Raw genomic sequence first — 22,460 nt, 5'->3', positions numbered from 1 at the left:
TGTCTCTTCCGGAGCGCTTCATGGATAAACTCTCTCTGGCTTTATCATTCCCGCAGGAGTTTGCTGTGAAGTAGACGGCCCGTGTTGGAACTAAATGAACACATTGATTTATTTTCTGTCTGAAGTGGGACTGGGGCTTGTGGGAATGACACGTGTCAGATAACACACACACACGCGCACACACACTGAGTTATCACTCAAAGACGTCTGCTGTTCACAGTATGGAAGAGCCAGAAACATGTGTATGTGAGGAAAGGCTCTGTGTGTGTTTGTGTGTTATCGGTGATGAATCAGATGTGTGTTTTCTCTCTGGTTTATACTGAAGGTGAATTCACCTTGTGTTATCTACTCACACCCCATCAATCTGTGTTTGTGAGAAGTTTTACCACGCCAGACGGTGTGTTTATTATCAGCTTCTGGTTGCATTCCACTGTCTCTCTATCCATCTTTCCCATTTTCTTCAATTCCATGTGTTTGATTACTAGATATACTATAGATACACTCACCTAAAGGATTATTAGGAACACCTGTTCAATTTCTTATTAATGCAATTATCTAATCAACCAATCACATGGCAGTTGCTTCAATGCATTTAGGGGTGTAGTCCTGGTCAAGACAATCTCCTGAACTCCAAACTGAATGTCAGAATGGGAAAGAAAGGTGATTTAAGCAATTTTTAAACGTGGCATGGTTGTTGGTGCCAGACGGGCCGGTCTGAGTATTTCACAATCTGCTCAGTTACTGGGACTTTCACGCACAACCATTTCTAGGGTTTACGAAGAATGGTGTGAAAAGGGAAAAACATCCAGTATGTGGCAGTCCTGTGGGTGAAAATGCCTTATTGATGCTGGAGTTCAGAGGAGAATGGGCCGACTGATTCATGCTGATGAAAGATCAACTTTGACTGAAATAACCACTTGTTACAACCGAGGTATGCAGCAAAGCATTTGTGAAGCCACAACACGCACAACCTTGAGGAGGATGGGCTACAACAGCAGAAGACACCACTGGGTACCACTCATCTCCACTACAAATAGGAAAAAGAGGCTACAATTTGCATGAGGTCACCAAAATTGGACAGTTGAAGACTGAAAAAATGTTGCCTGGTCTGATGAGTCTTGATATCTGTTGAGACATTCAGATGGTAGAGTCAGAATTTGGCGTAAACAGAATGAGAACATGGATCCATCATGTGTAGGCTGGTGGTGGTGTAATGGTGTGGGGAATGTTTTCTTGGCACACTTTAGCCCCCTTAGTGCCAACTGGGCATCGTTTAAATGCCACGGCCTACCTTAGTATTGTTTCTGACCATGTCCATCCGTTTATGACCACCATGTACCCTTCCTCTGATGTCTACTTCCAGCAGGATAATGCACCATGTCACAAAGCTCGAATCATTTCAAATTGGTTTCTTGAACATGAAAATGAGTTCACTGTACTAAAATGGCCCCCACAGTCACCAGATCTCAACCCAATAGAACATATTTGGGATGTGGTGGAACGGGAGCTTCATGCCTTGGATGTGCATCCCACAAATCTCCATTAACTGAAAGGTGCTATCCTATCAATATGGGCCAACATTTCTAAAGAATGCTTTCAGCACGTTGTTGAATCAATGTCATGTAGAATTAAGGCAGTTCTGAAGGCGAAAGGGGGTCAAACACAGTATTAGTATGGTGTTCCTAATAATCCCTTAGGTGAGTGTATATATCGGATCTGACTTCATTAAATAGATTATATAGAAATATGAAATGGCAGAGAGATGACTCATGAATCTACTTTTGTCCATGTAGAAACCATACAAGTCCAAATCACCTCTTTGTTTGTTTACCAGGTTATTTTGGTTTACTGATTGAATTAATCTGTCCGTTGAATCACTTTCATTTGTTGTAATCTGTTTCTTTGCAATCACACACAAAAGCCAATTTCACTTTTTGAAAGGTCACAAATATCCATAAAAATGTCCTCCCTCATTGTATTGTATTGAGTTATTTGTACAAGCAGAAGAGAATGAGTTGGTCAGACAAACACATAAACACACACACGTACACACACATTTTTATGTATAATAACATAGATAAGTCATAAGCAGCTGTTTCTATGGTCCTATACGCAAGTTGTCTGTCATATTAGAACGTCTAAGTCTGTGGTTTCCAGAGGAAACTGATTATTTTAAAACTGTTGATGTGGATTGTTTTTGCTGTAGGTTAAATATGGATTTTGTTCATCGGCTGTCAATATTATTATTATTATTAATACTATTTTCTTTAAATTTTTGTTATTTGGATGTAGGTCATTGCGATAGATTTGATGGTTACGTAAATCTGGCAACCCTGCCAAGCCTGTGTGTGAGCAAGCTGACTGTGCTGCTGTAGTAAAATTATAAAATGTTACGTGCTGTTGTGTTGACCCAGACATGCATACACAATACAACAAGAAAAAAACGTTACCTAACACAACATTAGAAAGTTACGAAAGGCTGTGCAATGTATTCTGAAAAGCTGTGAGTGACATCTGCATAGGGGCTGCATTTCCCAAAAGCATAATAAGGTTAACTAGATTGTAAAAACATTCGTACGAATCATCTTAGGCTTACGGGCCGTTTCCCAAAAGCATCGTTACTCAAGTAGCACTTGAAAATTGTTGCTCTGGAGTAACCGAAAATCCCTAAGTGCATCGTAAGTGACAGAGTTCACCTGCAGGACAATCGTCAAATTGCACCTAAATTTTACGTCTGTGCAATGACGATAATGTAATGTTTTTAAATGTATATTTATTAATTTAGTTCTTCTTTGTTTATCGGTTTAATATAAAAATTATAGAAATTAAAATTAAATATTTAAATCAACCACGTGCAAGGTTTTCAATCCGTGATAATGTTCACATGTGTCTCACTGCCTTTCATCTATTCTATAAAATTTTGGTTGTGCTTAATATAATGTGTAATGAGTATGCATAGAAAAGTGAAAAAATATCATGCAGTACTGGCAAGGCTCCAGACTGCCCCCAAATGGTGGCAATTGCCCCTAAAATTTGAAAGTGTGCCACTGAATTTTACATCCAGTCGCACATGTGCAACTCGTAAATTTGACCTTTTTTTTCAAAAGTGCACAATAAATTGTGACACTGAATTTGAAACAGCACATTGTAATTTCTGCATCTATCATCAAGTATTTATTAGTAATACAGTGGAAATTAGTAGAAATGTGAATATTTGGTTAGCATGTTGATTTACAGTGTGTGCCCCTAAGTTTTCTGGTTGTGCCCCTAAAATTTTCAGTTGGGGGCCACTGTGCTCCTAGTGAAAAAAGTTAGTCTGGAGCCCTGACTGGTAAAGTAAGCGTACAATAAACAGTTTGTACATAGAAAGGCATAAGATACCAATATAAACTAAACAGCAAAGGCATTGCATAATGCGATGAATCCTAACTAAATATGGAAAAGATTATTTCTCATGGGACAAATTATTTAAAAAATTAATTAGTCATTGAACAATATTGTTAACAATATTATACAGTACACATCGGGTGAAGGCTAAACATAAAAAAATTAGCATCTGTTACAATTATGTGTTCTCTGTATGTAACATTTCGGCATTTGACAAATAAATAGCGACTCATACATATATGTATACATTTCTTTGTTCTGTGAACATGAAGGAAGATACAGTATTTTGAGGAATGTTTGTTGTATGTGTTGGCGACATGTCATCAATCAATGAATTCATTAATGACTGTGGTCAAATTAGCATATTGCTTTACTTACTTTCTTTTTTCTAGCCCTTTGTTATTCACATTGTAGATGTCACATATGGCTGTGCCAGATATAGAACTGCTCTATAAACCAGCTGGTGATGTGTAACTTACTGTTTGTGTGCATCCAGGAAAAGGGTTGTGAAATAGTGCTGTAACTCATGCAAAGGTACATTTAATACCAAAGGATTTCTGTCTAAAATAAAGTAGGATACAGACAAGTTTTTCACTCGTGATTGTTTGTGAGGTCTGCCGTCATCTTGACAATCTGAAGTGGCATGGAGCCTTACAGTAGATGCTTCCAGTGTATACACAGCATTAGACTCTGTGGGTTTGAGGATTCAGAGTACAGTATCTGCCCCCCCCCTCTCTTTATCTATCTCTCTCTCAGTTTGATGTGCTACAGTAAGAGTGAGCCGAGGGCTTTGTCTGTTCTGCGCTCTCAGACAATACCAGAGGAAAAATCAAGGAGAATAGAGCATGTGAAGAATGAGAGAAGTTTTTACAAAAGTAAATCTTTTGTGTCTGAGTGGTTAACCTCTCGACCCCAGCTTACTATGAGTATTTGCTCATATTATTTACCACAATCCTTTTCCAATAATGCCAGAAAGCTTGTTTGAAATATCCAGAATCTCACCTTGAAATGAAACAGAAAATTTTAAGTTACACTGAAATTCTATGAAATCAAATCTAACAAATCTTATTTTAATGGAATACTGCAGTGTCAATTATAAACAATTCAATTATATGTGGGTCTCTGTTTTTTAATCATGTGCCCTTATAAAGTACTTCTGGCGAACCTTCTCTGATGACGTTAGCTTGACAGCTTGGGCGGGGCATTCGTTAACCCCGCCCCCCTCCAACTGTTTGCTGAGATCTATTTTTGAACAAACACCTGCTTTTATATTCATGAATATCACTCATGTGACCTTTTACGTCATTCCAGTTGCCTGCCGCCATCTTGAGTACCTGCCGTGTACCAGTAGGCTACTGACAAGCATTGGCTAGCTTGCTACGATTTACGGTTTTCTTATCTTTTACTGTCTATGATTCTTACGGATATGGGAAATGGCTACGAAAGACAACATTTCGCACCTCGACTGTCATGAAAAGAAACACTAATTAAAAAAAAAAAATCTTGGTTAGGGTGTGATGCCTACTTGATCCCTGATGCGTTCTTCCAGACGCTGTCTGCTGCTACCGAACTACCCCTATTTTACAACATAAGAAGGCGCGACACAACATGAAACTTTGCTCGAGGTATCACCTGGATCTCTACACATGAACACGAGCATTGAGAACATTGTTTGTGTACACAGAGTTTACTAAAAAAAAAGGTTTTGAACAACTGACATTGGCTGTTATGGTGTCCACTCGAATGAATGAATCTAATATGAGGCTCCTTTTTCAACTAGAAGGTCAATATTGTTTTTCACTTGCGACAAAACAACAAATTATCCGTGTATTTATTTTGAACTATGCTTTAGGAGCTATCCATCTTTAATCTTCTCCTTCCTTGCGTCGCATTCAGAGAACGATACATCTTGACTGGCAAGATGGTGGCGAGTGGGTGCCAAAACAACCAAAGTGAATTGTTCAAAACCTTCTTTTAAGTAAACTTTGTGTACACAAACAATGTTCTCAATGCTCGAGTTCACGTGTAGAGACATAGGTGATACTTCGAGCAAAGTATCATGTTGTTGTTGAGATTTCTCAGTGTTGTAAAAATAGTGATTTTGATGCTCACAGCATATTGAAGGCATAGCTTCTATTTCTTTTGCGACCACTTCAGGTATTCAAAATGGCGGAAGACAAGTGAGTGACGCCAGCTGATATTCATTCTTCATCTTGTTACTCGTTCTAGATTACTTGCTGGACTGCATATGAAAACATTGCTATCGAATCTATTCGCATCTTTGCATTGTAATCTACTCTTTTTATGTCATCTCGCAAATAATTTAATTTGCTTTTGGTGCGCACACACTATTAGCTTTACTGCATATCTAACCACCATTGCTCGCTGATGACGGATTCTGTGTGATAAATACACATCTCAGACAACACAAATATCTCAGTCTCTTATTCTGCTTTTCTCTTTACATGTGAATAATTTCGGTCTTACATAATTCATGTAAAAAAATGAAGGGATGACTTTCTGGGGACGGGATGGACGAGTCAGAGGAAACAAATGAAAGAGGGAAGAGATGGCTGTTAAGACAGAAGGGAACTGATGAGTTGTGATGTTTGTGATAGATTAACATATCAAACACAGTCAAGCGTGGCCTGAAGTTTGATGATGTTTAGATTGATTTGAGAGCTTTAATACAGCGTTAGTTATACCCGGCAGCAGTGATCAACCTTTAAATGACCAAAACTGCATTTAGACAAAGAAATTAAAAAAGGAATTAAGTTTTGAAATCGCCTCTTTGGATTTACGTCTAGGGTTCAAATGCAAATGCTTGTCATTTTGATATCTTGATCGGGATTTTCATTTCGTTTGTACTCAAGTTCAAAATGCAGAAACAAAAGTGTTATCATGAGAGTATTTCTATGTAATTAGGGCAGGATTTCAGACATCAAATGAAAGACATTGAGTTTAGTTTAAAGAGACAGCAGCTGTCTGGATGAAGGACAGCTTTGAATATTTTATCATCTCTAAATCCATAAATTTATTAGTGTTCAGGGTAACCACAGTTTTCCGAAAAGTAGAGCCATCAGATCACACGTCTCAATGCGGACATGCCCTCTCATAAATCATTTAAATCTCATTTATTTCTAATCTCATTAGCATTTGTAGGTATTACGTGAATGTGATGTCAAGTTAGTGTGCAGCTTTGACTTCATCTATATACAAAAGTTGACTAAAATTATCTTCTTGTACATATATACACTTTGCAACAACAGGTGTAAATATAATGTATCATAAGGGAGAGCGGGGCACAAAGTAACGCTTTTTGGCTTTAGCTCTATCATTCAAAAAATATTTAAGTTAAGTTAGAAGAATTATTTTTTTTTACACAATCAACACATCTCTGCTACAAATGAACATTTAAAGTTTATTTGTAGGACCTACCGTTATAGTAAAATTACACCGAAAGTTACAGGAGTTAAAACGTTACAACTTACCCCTTAGTTTAGGTTAATTGTAACCAACAGAAGGTTTGTTGTAACACCTGCTAGAAATTTAAGTTTAAACACAATTAATTCAATAAAACTCTGTGTATAACACCTTAAATGATCATTATTTGTACGTTTTCTGAGAGGTGTACCATCCCAAAATGCTTAGACTCATACCAAGATGCTTGTCCATCCACATGCGCGTGACATTTTTGTTTAAGTTTTAAAACATGCAGGAATTTGAAAATAGAGTACAGGACTCGCTTGATGTTAAAGGAGTTAAGAGAGATAAGACATGAAAACGATTTACCTCGCGCTGGCTGACAGATTTGAAGCATGCACAAAAGAGCGAGTGCCCAGCCCCAATATATACCCATATATACAGAATTACAGTTTTAAAAATATCTGTTTTGACAAGAACTCACACAGGTATGACCTATAATCTGTTATGTCTTAAGTGAATGTCCTTGCATTACAGTAGATCTTAAAGCTTTCTGCTTCAAACTTGATTTTCCTCAAAACTGACTTAGCTCTTAGACTCTATCAACTTCAAACAGGTGTAGCTCTGTCATGTTTCGAGTCCAACAAATCAAATCGTTTTGAAGTTTTTTTTTAATAGAGAATGTCAATCTCAATAACTGATTTTTGAAAATTTGCTCATTCTGACTCATTTTGCCAGCATGAGTCAGATATTAACATATTTCATATAATTTACCTTAAAGGGGTCATCATATGAAATGTTTTAAAGCAACACTATGTAGTTTTTTTTTACCTTTAAATAATGTCTCTACAATTATTTCAGTGATAGAACAACTTTTAAATGGACAAATTGTACTGTTGCTGCAACCTGAGCAGCCTCCTAGCTGCTACAAGCACACTCTGAAAGTGGCGGTGGAGGGTAGGAAACACAGCCCCGCCCCTCCCCCTGCCTGCAGAAGAGTGTCTGATACCAGGCACTGTTGCGCTTTTCAACCACATGGGAGAGCTGTAAGTCGTTTTTAAATGGAAACTACACAGTGTTGCTTTAAGATATAAAATAAGTCTTTGGTGTTCTCAGAGTGCATATGTGAAGTTTTATCACAAAGTACAACACAGATAATTAATTATAACATGTTAAAATTGCCACTTTGTAGGCATGACCAAAATTGGGCCGATTAGGGTGTGTCCTTTAAAATGCAAATGAGCTGATGAAATGGAAACACAGATCACAATAATGGTGGTTTGTTGAAATTGAAACTCAATTGTGCTGTCAATTCTTTTTTTCTCTCTGCATTAAATGGCAGTGGCGTGGTTGGATAGTGCAGATTAAGGGGGCAGTATTATTGTAATTGGCCTTTCTACCTACCTCACAAAACAGGCGAAATCTGAACGACCTAATTTTTCAAATGCTTGTAGAGAGTGGTTAACCAAAACTAAGTTACTGGGTTGTTCTTTTTCACACTTTCTGGGTTGATAGAAGCACTGGGGACCCAATTCATGGCAAAAGTCAGATTTTTACACGATGACCCCTTTAACGCCATTAACCACTATGTGCAACATGCTATTGGTGGTCAGGTGTTAGTAGAACTGACATTTTGGGTATTTTTTTAAACTTATTGTTTCAGTAGTTTTACATTTAATACATGTCTCTCTCTTTCTCTCTGCTGCCATGTTAAGGAGGTGGAGGTAAGTTTCTTTGCTACATTAGTATCTTTCTATTGTTTTCCAGTAAAAAAAAACATATCTAAATCTTTAAATTAAAACAAATTTACTTGAGAGTAAATACGTACATTTGAAATGGCCTAATAAATGATAAGATAAAACTTGTTTACAGAGTACTTCATAGATTTTTTTGTTGTTGCACCACAAAGAATGAAGTTTTAGATCTTAAATGGACACTCCACTTTTTTTGAAAACAGGCTTATTTTCCAGCTCCCCTAGAGTTAAACATTTGAGTTTTATAGTTTTTGAAATCCATTCAGCCGATCTCCGGGTTTGGCGGTACCATTTTTAGCATAGCTTAGCACAATCCATTGAATCTTATTAGACCATTAGCATTGTGCTCAAAATGAAGAGATATTATGCAGCACTCGAAAATAGTCCTCTTGGTAACATTCAATAGCAGGGGACTATTTTTGAGCACCGCGTAATATCATTGCGCCTGCTGCAGCCATGTTACGGCAGCAAAGTCCTTGATTATTACGCCAAAATGAGAGTACAGTTCATAGCCATATCTACTTAGAAAATCACAACTTTTAATTTTCCGTCAGCCAACGATGTAAATACAGAAGAGTCAAGTTTTAAATAAGAAAAATATTGAAACTATTTGGTCATTTTTGAGCGCGATGCTAATGGTCTAATCAGATTCAATGGATTATGCTAAGCTATGCTAAACGTGGAACCACCAGAAATTGGCTGAATTTTTAACTCTAAGGGAGCTGGAAAATGTGTCTATTTTCAAAAAAGTGGAGTGTCCCTTTAAACCTGAGTACAGTCACAGTTATTATTTGAATAAAAAGAAATGTTAAATAACATTATTTAAAGTTATGAAACCACGTAGATTGATCTTCTATTTACTCAAAAACAAGACCAAAATACTGAACAAGCAAAAGATTTTTGCAGCAAAGACTTCACCAGCTGCTAATTACGACTTTAATCTGCTCTGTGAGTGTTTGTATGGACATTTAATTAATTAAAAAGGCTCATAAATCTGTCAAATCTTGTTTGTCTTTAAATGTAATGCCATGCACGTTTTGGGAGGGTTATAGGATAGAAAACAGTCTATTGAGTCTATAGAATTACCTCAATGTGTGTGTGGGTGCGTGCGTGCATTCGTGCGTGTGTGTGTGCGTGTGGAGGGGAGTTGATCTGTCAGCTTTAGTGTGTTTGTCTGGTCTGTCCTGCTGCCATCCCCACTCAACATGACACACACACATAAACACACACTGTGTACGACTGACCTGTCATGCCCGCAGGCTCTAAACTGTCACCACAGAATCATCAGAGAGAGAGAGGGAGAAAAGGTACGAGTGAGCAAACAGGAAGTGAAGGGATAGCAAAGGAACAAACACGCAGCCGGAGTCAGTTAGTCTCCTGTGAACTGTGAGACATGAACACGCTCCAGCCGCGCTGTCTATCTGCAGGGCAAACATGAGACAGATTATCTGACAGTCTGGCCGTAACTCTCATTTACCTGAACCCAGACACACAGAGATGAAAGAGCTTTCTGATGGTTATTTGTGATGCTGTGTGTGTTCTAGACGGATGACATTTATTCATGCACCATCAAAACAATTCCTCACTATAGCTGTTTTTACCTTCATTTCTTAAAGCCTTAGATACAATGCCACCATAACAAATAAACCAAACATAAAGGATTTAATAGCAAGTGTTATCAGCAAATACACAAATAACAAATAAACAAAACATAAAGGATTTTAAAGCAAGTGTCATCAGCTTAGTTTAACTGAGCCTTTCTTACATTGACTTGACTTGAGTGTGAATGCAGTTTTTGGTTGGTGTATGAAGTTCATTCACATCAAAGTCAAACAGGTGTGTTAGCAGAAAAACCACAGGTGTATAGTTAGGGCTACATTACATTATTACACGGCTTGTTGGAATGCTCGATTCTGATTGGCCAGTCGTGACATTCCAACATGGTAACCTGGATGCTGCAAATCAGTTTAATAAGTACAGTTTAATATCACACAGGAATGAAATAACTTATGACATTATATTTACAAATGATTAAACTAGTGCTGCACAATTAATCACAATCGCAATCGCAATGTCAGCCTGTGCGATTATATGACAGCAAAATGTTGCAATTATATTAAATAAATAAATGTGTGGATTTGTTAACACAAACTTTCTGATAACAGTTTTATGATTTTTCTTGCTGTTTAAAAAAAAGAAAGAAAAACGAACAAAAAAGGCAGTGCATGTGTGGCATGCACGTGTGTGGCATGCATTGTCACTTGTGTGTTCGCAGCGCGGAAATACCAGAGCGAAGATGGATGCAGAGGAGATTGACAGTGATCTGGTGGCTGAAAAAAAAACTCTACGTCTGTTGTATGGCGGTATTTTGGATTTAGGATTACTGACACTGAGCAGTTGCTACATCACGTGGCAATACGAAAACATTTCTAGTTTTACAAATACACATTTTAGCATTATCCCTAAACTGTGTGTGGATTTTCCTTAAAACCCATCAAGTTGACTCATGATACCATTTATTATAATCGCAACCGCACACCGCAATATTAGCATCAATAACCGCAATGGGAAAAATTACCCAAATCGTGCAGCCCTAGATTAAACCAAATAGTGTGTTTGTGACATTTAAACGTGTTGTTTTATCCTAAAACTGAAAGGTCTGCATTCGTTAAAAATTTGCAAAAAAAATATTTCAAATCAATATTTAATGTTCCTTACCTTACTTAAAAGGGAAATTGCCCCTTCACGTCATGTCCTTAACACACTGTTTGGGCTTATTTCTGCGATAACAACCGTCTGTCTTATACATTATCCCTTACTTAACTATGAACATGTTCCACTAACATACATTTTAACGGTTTATTTAAATATTTATCTTATATTTCCTTATTGTGTTTTTTTTTTGTTATCTAATGCAATCACATTCAGACATCTCAACACAATCTTATGGCAATTCATACTTTTTATGAGGTGGCTAAATTTGTATTATTTCGTACAACCACATTCGTACGTTTTTGCACAATTTGCTTTCGCCCTGTGATATAATGTTGGGACAGAGTTAGGGTGGGGTTTATTATTGTTTTTTCTAATAATTGTACGTTTTGTATGATTCACTACGTAAACATTTTGCAAACTCTTAAAATATGTGCGAATTCCCATCAGATCAGGCTGAACATTCCAGCGGCCGGATTGACAAAACATTCTTACTGTGGGTTCACACCAGATGCGAGTTCAACGATACGCGGGGCGATGCGAATGACGCGAATTGGGTGGTGCGATTGCCACAAAAACACGCGCTATTCGCCTCAAACGTGCCTTCGCGCAAGTTGAAAATATTCAACTCAAGCGAAAAATTAGCATGACACAAAGTTAAATCCCACGAGTAATCTAGAGCAAGCAACGCGATGCTACGCATTTGGTGTGTACGTAGCATTATGCAGGGTTCACACCAGACGCAGTAGAGGTGGCAAGCACGAGTGATTTACCTCTTCAGTCAATGCAAAGATGCGATTATGCATCCTGCGGCGCAGTACGCGCAGTTGGCACGGCCTGCGCGAATTGAGCGTTGCCACGGGAAACGCGCAAGTTGAATAATCTGAACTTTGGCGGATTTTTGCACCGCGTTAACCAATCAGGACCTTGCTGTAGTAGGGACCTGATTAAAGGAAGCAGGCGGAGTCTCAGCGGAGTCACAGAAGCCCCTCCCATGACGCAATTTTCGTGTGAATGTCTCAAACTACCAGAATTTCATGCGCGGCTTTCATGCACGAATGAAGTGAGTTAACTCAAATATTCAAGCGTCCAAGTACGCGCGAGTAGCACATTTTGTCGCCTCTACCGCAGCTGGTGTGAATGCACCATTAAGAAGAAAAATCTTCAGATCTTAAATTCAAGCTTAAGAAAAAATTAATAATATAACTTTTTTCTTAAGCTTGAATTTAAGATCTGAAGATTTTTCTGAAGAATTTGTATATATTATTTTATATGAATATTTTGTATTTTTAAAAAAGCTTCTTAAGAAAGTTTGAAAAAACTTACGAAGAATTCCAATTCTCGAAAAATAAACTGTCTCAAACAAACATCTTAAAGTTAGGATAACCTCACCTTTTAAATCTCAAAATGTAAGATGTTTGATAAGTTAATTTGATTGTTTTAAATGTGACATGTTGTATTGTGTATAGTCTGAAATGGCAATTTAATCAGTTTACTTCACATAAATTAGTTTAAAGAGGAATTTCACACACATATAATGAAGTTTAATGGCTTACTCAGTAATATGTCATGAAACACAAATAAGTAGCAAACATTTAACTTCCTCCGTAATAGCCTACATTCATTGTGAAATTACTTAACAGCTAAAAGTCGCTCTATGCGGGAGGCGAACCGGTTATCGCTTCGTCATGCAAGTCCAGCGCTCCGAAACCCCAGGCACGCTTCACCCTCCACGTCCGTCTCTTGACGCGTGAGCGTGGGAGACGAAGCTGCGGGCACGGAGAGTGAAGCACGCACGCCGAGAGCACTCAACCTGCATGACGGACCGATTGGGACATAGGGAATTATATTTACTCACCATACCGCCTTAATACTAGCTGGCCTCTTTTACAACAGCGAATAACATCTTCAATAGTCTTCATGCATAACTCGTTTGTATCATGTTAATGAAGGTAGTAAAAAGATTAATGGATAAATGTATTGTTACCTCATTAGCAGGTTAACATAATTCATTTTAAAGCTTGTCATTTTATTCTTAAGACAAAAATTCAAGATGTTCTTAAGAAAAAAATTGACAACTTCTTAAGAAATGTTTAAGAATTGCACTTAGGAACATTCTTACGAACTTCTTATACAGTAAGAACTTTCTTATTTTTTTGTCTTAAGAATGTTTTTGTGAATCCAACCGCGGGTTCTTGTAAATCCACTGTATATTGTGTTTGGATGAGAATATGGACATGGCTAAATCAGCAGTGGTCAGAAGGTGGATGAATGGTTTATGTAGTAATTATGTAGCATAGATGAACGTGGCCACAGAGAAGCGTTGTTGTGGTTTTCTTTGGTTGTCTTTAGGGCTGTATTTTCTTCTAATGGTTGGGAAATGGACTCTCTGAGAGATTTAGCACATTGATTTGCAGACTCAGGTTTGGTCATTCCAGGGATAAAATGAGTTTTAGTTCTCCCACATTTCCCAGTTGACTCGAGGCCATGAGCTCACAGCAGCGTTTGGCCCAGTTGTGCAGAGACCCCATTGAACTTTAAGCTGAATTATAATCTTCCTTCAGCTCACAGGCTGAGATCAGTAGCCCTTCAACATTTAAAATGATTGCTGTCTTCTACAGTCCACTAAACTTATTTAAGTTTTCTTTTTTAATTGCTGCGTTTGTATGTTACATTTACCTACATGTTTAAGATTGAAGCATTGATCGTCTGCAGTCAGCAATCTAATGAGAGTTTGATGTCAAATATTTGTTTATCCAGCCTGTGGCAGCTTCGCTTTGGGACGGAGCTGTGTTAGCAATTGGATTTGAAAAGCAGGGAGGCCCTTAAAATTCTGCAGCCATAGCTAATGCTGTGCTAGATCTTGCCTGGAGTCTGTCGAAGAGATGGAAATCGGACTCAATCTCTGCAGATTTTGGGCCAATCTATTGAATCGGTCCCCTTCATTAAAAATGACAACTGATGGGCAGTGCTATTTATTTTTCATGGTTGGAATAAATAATGATTTGTTTGACCTTATATAACGTTTAAGAGAGGAGGAGGAGGAAGAGGTGTGCGGTCTGATCACTCAAAACACACAAAATATAAAAAACAAGTGTAGAATATTAAATCAAAGTAAATAATTGATTTAACATTAAAAATTACCTTCTTTACTTCTGGATACATGCGCCTTATCTTCAAAGCATCTATAAAGTTATTCCAAGGATAAGAACAATCTAAATATTTTATAGGTAAGTAATGATTCAGCATAGGCTCATAAAGCAGCTTTCCTTTCTTTAGGATAAAATCTGGCCCTGTCCTGTGTTTTTATTATAAAGGTTGTTGTACAATCACCTAACGGACTAATCACATGCCAGTTGCTTCAATGCATTTGTGACCAGTCACGGAAAGTAGGGACACAAGTCGGATCTGGGCATTTTGAGTTATTCACAGATTCTGAAAGTGCAGTTTCTAAGCTTTCCAACGATGTGTAACACATGTAAATCTGATAAGATTTGGAGAAGTTGTGGCCATTTGAATATAGGAACTCAGAAATACTCAAACCGAGAAAATCGAGACGAAAGGGACTCTTCTTTTCAGCTGGGGGAGACAATAGGGCTCATTTACATCTCATTTAGCTAAGCCATGCCCCCTGTAAAACCCTTTTTGAGATGTTCTAGCATCATATGTAGTATTTTATGACCAAATGACAACCCGCAAAAATAAACATGACTCTTTTACCTTTGTGGGGATCACAAGTCGAATCCAGCCAGTTTCAGATTATCCAATGTCCATACAGTATTTGTCCACAAATGCGTATAATCCGTGAAATATAGATTGTTTACATCAGATTTCGCATGAATGTCTGGTAATACAATATAATATATAATCTGAAGACTATTTAAATCGTAACATGTAAGGGTATATGAGCTTACATTCCGTTAAACACATGAACCCGCCTTCAAAGTTTGTATTTAAAATACAAGGGTGTGGTCCTGGTCAAGACAATCTCCTGAACTCCAAACTGAATGTCAGAATGGGAAAGAAAGGTGATTTAAGCAATTTTGAGCGTGGCATGGTTGTTGGTGCCAGGCGGGCCGATCTTAGTATTTCACAATCTGCTCAGTTACTGGGATTACACAACCACTCTAGAGTTTACAAAGAATGGTGTGAAAAGGGAAAAACATCCGGTATGTGGCAGTCCTGTGGCCAAAAATGCCTTGTTGATGCTAGATGATTTAAGCTGATAGAAGAGCAACTTTGACTGAAATAACCACCTGCTACTATCGAGGTATGCAGCAAAGCATTTGTGAAGCCACAACATGCACAATCTTGAGGAGGATGGGCTATAACAGCAGAAGACCCCACCGGGTACCACTCATCTCCACTACAAATAGGAAAAAGAGGCTACAATTTGCACAAGCTCACCAAAATTGGACGGTTGAAGACTGGAAAAATGTTGCCTGGTCTGATGAGTCTCAATTTCTTTTGAGACATTCAGATGGTAGAGTCAGAATTTGGCATAAACAGAATGAGAACATGGATCCATCATGCCTTGTTACCACTGTGCAGGCTGGTGGTGGTGGTGTAATGGTGTGGGGGATGTTTTCTTGGCACAATTTAGGCCCCTTAGTGCAAATGGTGCATCGTTTAAATGCCTTGGCCTACCTGAGCATTGTTTCTGACCATGTCCATCCGTTTATGACCACCATGTACCCATCCTCTGATGGCTACTTCCAGCAGGGTAATTCACCATGTCACAAAGCTCGAATCATTTCAAATTGGTTTCTTGAACATGACAATGAGTTCACTGTACTAAAATGGCCCCCACAGTCACCAGATCTCAACCCAATAGAGCATCTTTGGGATGTGGGTGGAACGGGAGCTTCGTGCCCTGGATGTGCATCCCACAAACCTCCATCAACTGCAAGATGCTATCCTATCAATATGGGCCAACATTTCTAAAGAATGCTTTCAGCACCTTGTTGAATCAATGCCACGTAGAATTAAGGCAGTTCTGAAGGCGAAAGGGGGTAAAACACAGTATTAGTATGGTGTTCCTAATAATCCTTTAGGTGAGTGTATTGTAAGTAACTGACAGGGTTAGAAATTTAGCAAAACTGCTCTTATTAGTCATGTCAATATAGACAAATTAGTCAATGTAAATGTAAAGAGAACTTAAAAAAAATTGCACAAGTCTGTCACACGTTAAGCTTTTAATAATGTTGTAGTGTACTTTTGCCTGTTTTATTAATTGTAAATGCTTTAAAAATACTTACCCAATACTTAATACTTAAAATATTTACCCAAAGCGACTTTCACAAATGAGGTAAACATAGTGATGCATCTTAGGACAAAGTTACTTTACAATTGGGTAGGGTTTTGAGATCAGCATTTGGTGGCAAATAGATCTGAGCAATTTTCGATTATTTATTACACGGCACTCAAAAATGCTTATAATTGGCCAGTCGAAACTAATAACACACAGTAGTAACCCAGATGCAGCAAATCATTTTGACAGATACAGTTTAATATTAAACAAAATTAAATATAAATGTCTGTTAATTACATATATGACACCATATTTACAAATGATTGAACCAAATAGTGTGTTCGTGACATTTGAACGTCTTGTCTTATATTAAAACTGAAAGTAAAAATAAAATATTTCATGAAATATTTACTGTTACTTATTAGGTAAATAGCTGAGTAATAAGCAGGCTAATGTACAGGCAGCTAGCAAGTAGTATTGTGAAATAAGTTGCGATAACAACCTTATGCCCAGAGGCGTCACATGCCATCTGGGCCAAGTGGATTTTGCATTCAACCTCAAAATCAATTAAACATTTTTTCATCTGTTACTTTGTTTTATGGGCAAAGTATAATCAGTTTTTCACTGTTCTGAGATTTTTTCTGTTTTAATTACGTGCATCATTCTGGACGCAATGAATTATTAATAAATTATAAAGACACAACAGCACTGGCGCCATCATTGTGCACGGTCGCAGATTAACTATGTACAAAGATGATAGTTCAAAGTCCATTTCTTAATGTTTATATCTAGATTCACCAATGTGAATGTGATGCAATGTGATGCAAAAATGCATTCCTATAATAGTTTTAAATACATATGTTGGTAACACTTTACAATAAGGTTGTATCTGTTAACAATTTGTTCATGCATTAGCTTAAATGATCTAAGAATAATACATTTATAAAATCATTATAACATAATTAATGCACAATTAACTAACATGAATAATTGTACTGACATTAAGTAACATTAACAAGAATGAATATATGTTGAAAAACTATATTTTTTATATTAGTTCATGCATTCAACCTTATTGTATTGATATAACCAATATGATTATAGGCTTGTTTTTTTATTATATACTTTCAATGCATTTAAAAATGAAAATGTTGATTACATCATTAAATTTAGATGCTTACATTGCATCAAAGGTTTCTTTTTATTCACTGTTTTTTTTTTGCATTGTTGATCATTACAGCTAATCACAGACGTGACTGTTGAGCGCATGAATTGTTCATTAATGTGTTAAATAGCAATAAAATCATTCAAAATGTCTGTGTAGAATATGATGTGAAGAAGGTTTTGATGTTTAATTGACATTAATAATTAAGATTACAATATAAAGGGTAGCTGTGCACACTGTCCCCTTAAAAAAGTTGGTGCATGACGCCCCTACATCTGTGTTTTCAGTTTGTTATTACTGTAGTTAAATAATATCATGTGACAATTAATTTTGGATTTATACAGGTTTTGATCCATGCTCATTTAATAGAGTTTTAATATGCTGCATTTTCAAATATTTTCGAACATATTTTAAATGCATGTACATCATGTCTCTCACTATGTACTTCTCTGAAGGCCATGTGTATTTTATTAATCTAAAGCTTGACTTGTGTCAGTTTGAAGATGTTAAGTGAATGTGTTTTGTATCTCTGTAGGACGATTACTTCAGAACCTGGAACCCTGAGAAAGTAGAAGATCAAGGTCAGTACTGTATATCCATTTAGTGCATATGTGTTTGAATTGAATACCTAAGAATCACATGCTCATGTTTAAGGGCAGGGACACTTCTTGCCAGCTATAGAAGTGTGGGCTGGCAGATATCCTGGGTGGGCAATATACACACACACACACAAAAAAATGATGAGATTTATGCAATTGCACAAATTTAGATTGGAATAAATTTAAAAACAATGTTTTTGCACAGCATATTACCAAGTTGAGAAAGTTTATGAATTATTAGGTTTTTCATGCATTAAAGAAAACGCGATTAATCAAACTGCAAATAAATATAAAAAAACACCAAACACTAAAACAGTCAATGACCCACTTCTGCTATATACTAATAAGTCTGACTTTACAGTACAATGAATCTCTCATTTGCATCTGCACACTGTTGTTTATGATTATCTCATTAAAGGCGTGGCATGCTTTAACCAAATTTTTTAATTTGCACCAAAAACTTAGCACTGATTGTCCATAACATTAATTCGCTTAACAGGCACGACTGTGATTGGTTGTAATCTCAATGCTGCAAAAATAATGCATATAAAGTAATCTGATGCACCGTGAACAGATAAATTCTAATGCTGCCATCAATGCTTGTCTTCATTTTCACATTTCATTTTGATCATGACAGTTATAATAATTTTTTGGTTTAATTGTAAAGGGTCATGTTTGCCCCCTTGTCTTGAATTTAGGGGGGGAATTATTATACATCTTGGTTGCATTTTTGCCCAAAGATCTTTCTTACTGAGACGTGAACGGATCCATCATTAACTTTTTTTCCCATCATTGACAAATTATCTGTCAATCCGCAATACCGCTATTATAAACGGCAACTTATTTAACTTATATAAGTATCGCCCTAGGACAAACAGCTGTATGTCAACCTAAGTTTTGAGAATCGCTCTGCATCTGATCCCTATCAAAAGTCCTTTACAAAAATATTATTATCTCAGCTTTTTGCTCAAAATTTGGTGTTTTTGAAACAGGTAATAAAAAGAGAACTGGTGAAGTAAGGATGAAATTTTTTTTTAAAGCAAAGGGTCTGTTCTTTCATTTAATATATTGTGTGTTTATATATTTAAAGAAGAGCATTTTCTGGGAGGCATTAAACTTTTGTGAAAATCATGAAAAAAGCTGGCGGGGAAAGAGTTTAATGACTGCTAAATGGTCTCAAATGACTGGAATGGTGCATTTAAATTTAAGTCAAGTCATATAATGTGATTTGGGGGAATTAAAGTGGAGGAGACAACAGGCTTAAAGCTACAAATTGCACACAAGTAATTCCGCTTTTAAATCTTGTGTTGCATCAGTCAGAATCTCCACCACAGACAGAGGTCTGGTGTTGATTGTTTAGGAGCGTCTACAGCCCTTCCTTAAACCCTTAACAAAGCCTGCTTCAGATTGCTTTTAACCAATGTATAAATTCATATTGACTTTATTCTGATTGGGTGGGCAAGACAGACGTTTGGGTGGACTTAGCCCACCCCTGCCCATGCCTAGAGCCTGCCCTGTTTAGGTGGTGGCAAAAAGAGAGGAAAAACACATCAGATGATTTTTAAGCTTTAGTAAATCTTAAAGGCAGGGGGGATGATTTTTGAAAAACACTTTGGAAAAGGGAGTCGGGCTGAGTACCAAAACACACTTGTAGCCAATTTGCAGTAAGGTGCGTGTCTACTAACTAAACGATATCATTGCCTGGGTTGCGTATGTGTGGGACGGATCGGAGAGATCATGCAGCCCACCTTTAAATGATTGTTGATGATCTGTAAATCATTCAACAGCAGTATCAAGATTATATCAAGAAAGAAATAATCAGAAATTGAAAAAAATTGCTAAGATAGCTATTTAATAGAGTTATAAGTGTATACTTATGTACACACATAGCTGTCAGTCAGAGAGAATGAGTTCTGTCTGTTGTACTTTTCGTAACTTTTCTAATACGTAATATGATCTACACTCTTTTTTCACATTCATTTATTTATCCATGATTTAAAGCACTCTTCTCCACCGAATATCCCTATATTCCTTCATAGTATAACAAAACATCTACCACTTACTGATACATTTGAATAAATGTAGCAGATGAAGCAACTATTTTATAGATACATTACCAAAACCAAAAAATTGCATATGCCAGGGTCATGAATTTGACTGGCAGGAAACATAGATGATAATAATAAAAGCTTGAACAAGTGCTGCGTGTTGCTTTAGATAAAAGCATCAACTAAATGAATAAATGTAAATGCATTTGAAAAACGAGATATTGCTCACAAGCCCCGACAGATTTCCGGAGCTATTTCCTGAAGTGAAGATTATTCAAACACTTGTGCTAAAAGCCGAATATAAGGTCACTGTCATAAACAGCATGTTTGATATTAGTTTAGTTTCTGCTCTGCTAAGCAATCCTGCTAATGATTACAGCAAAGCATCATAAGTGACCAATCAAAAGCAATCGCTTCCACCGAAACACAGATAGAGAGAGCAGCAGACAGATGCATGCATGACGCTACCATATGGACAGTTAGAAAATGAGGGTGTTTGTGCCATCTGTACGAGCTTCTTCTGTTGCAAAGATCTAAACTCATGAATATAATTTCAATATAGGCAGTTCACTAAGTTTTAAAAGACATTACAAAAAATTATTTGCTTAGTCAGTACACTGTGGTTTTCTTTCCAATAAAAATACATGGATTTGTGACCTATGCTGGTAAAATGAGTCGGAATGCCCACAGTGTAATTTTGAGCTAGAAGCAAAAGAAAGTATAAATGTCGATTTTGGTCGAAATTAAGGTTTTCATTACACAATAAGTACATTAAGCCCTCATCTAGCGATCCAAATGCTCTAAATAGTCATTAAACTTTTAAAATTATCTTTTGTACGTTTTTCTGAGAGGTGCACTGTCCTAAATGCTTTATCTAATACAAAGATGTGTGTCCATGCTCATGCGTGTCTGACATTTTGGTTTCGGGTTTTTAAAACATGCAGAAAATAGAGGGAATGACTTGCTTTGTTAAAATAAGAGTAACAAGACATTAAAACGATCTTCCTCGAGTTGACTGACAGATTTGAATTGTGCACACAGATGTGCAAGCGCAGGTTCCGATATATACACACATATATACAGAATTAAAGTTTTAAAAATATATTTTTTAACAATAATTAATGCAGATATAACCTGGTATGTCTTAAGTGAATGGTTTGGTTAACTATTGGAAAAAATGTCTGATGTGTCACATTACATTAGATCCTTGCATTCCAGTAGATCTTAAACCTGTCTGTCTCAATGTCAATCAAACAATAAAAGAAAGAAAAAAGTTGAACATATATTTTTCCTATAGATATTGTTTTTGACTTTGTGTGTGCTTTGTGTGTTAAATTTATTAGTTTATAAGTGATTTTAAGGTATGGATGCGATGATTTTGCTATTGAACCTTAAAAAATCCATAATTATATTTTTCTCAAAATTGACTTTGCTGACTTCAACTTCAAACAGGTGCATTTTTTGTCAGATTCCAACAAATCTTACATCGTTTTGAGTTTTTTATAGAGAATGTCAAAATATAAAGAACTCAATTTTGAAAATTTGCTCATTCCCACTTATTTTGCCAGGGGTCACATTTATAAAACAAGGTACTTGTAAATGTTCTTGAGATGCAACAATGGAGAAAATATATGTTTATTTTTCCTTCCCCATTGGCAAATAAATTATTTTTGTCAGTATGGTTTAAGAGTGATATCCCTAAAAACTCATTTTAATATCAAACACAATGTCAAGAATTCATATATGAACAATTTCTGCGTGGTTAGAGGGTTTTACTATAAGACGAGACACAAATAACGATTAGGGAAATAATGATGTATGCCAACCCGAAAGTTAGCGGGAAACCGGCAAAAAACCTATTTATTTTGCAAAAAATAAGCTTTGTTTAACACAAGTTTGTGACACTTACAAATTTTGTAAAAGATAATCTTCACAGATGAACACAACTTTTATGAATCTTGAAGTATAAATGCATTTACTAGAAATTTTAAAGCGAACCTTAGGCTACAGGTGAACTACACACGATCTCTTGAGATCAACTTCCAACAAACTTTATTAAATTATAAAATGTTCCCTGATAAGAAAAATACTCTGTCGATGAATCTTTGTTGGGAATTGTGC

General features: G+C 36.6%; 1 protein-coding gene across 1 annotated transcript in view; it reads left to right on the top strand.

Annotated features, from left to right (window-relative positions):
* spock1 (SPARC (osteonectin), cwcv and kazal like domains proteoglycan 1) overlaps window positions 1–22,460 on the top strand; it is a 188,145-nt gene that overhangs the window by 89,123 nt on the left and 76,562 nt on the right. Inside the window, exon 3 of the mRNA XM_065275194.1 lies at window positions 18,228–18,273. Within this exon, the coding sequence (XP_065131266.1) occupies window positions 18,228–18,273 (46 nt within the window). The remainder of the gene's footprint in view (window positions 1–18,227; window positions 18,274–22,460) is intronic.

The sequence above is a fragment of the Paramisgurnus dabryanus genome, chromosome 16 (assembly GCF_030506205.2).
Source record: "Paramisgurnus dabryanus chromosome 16, PD_genome_1.1, whole genome shotgun sequence".
Taxonomy (NCBI): Eukaryota; Metazoa; Chordata; class Actinopteri; order Cypriniformes; family Cobitidae; genus Paramisgurnus; species Paramisgurnus dabryanus.
This window is presented reverse-complemented; position numbering and strand designations above follow the sequence as displayed.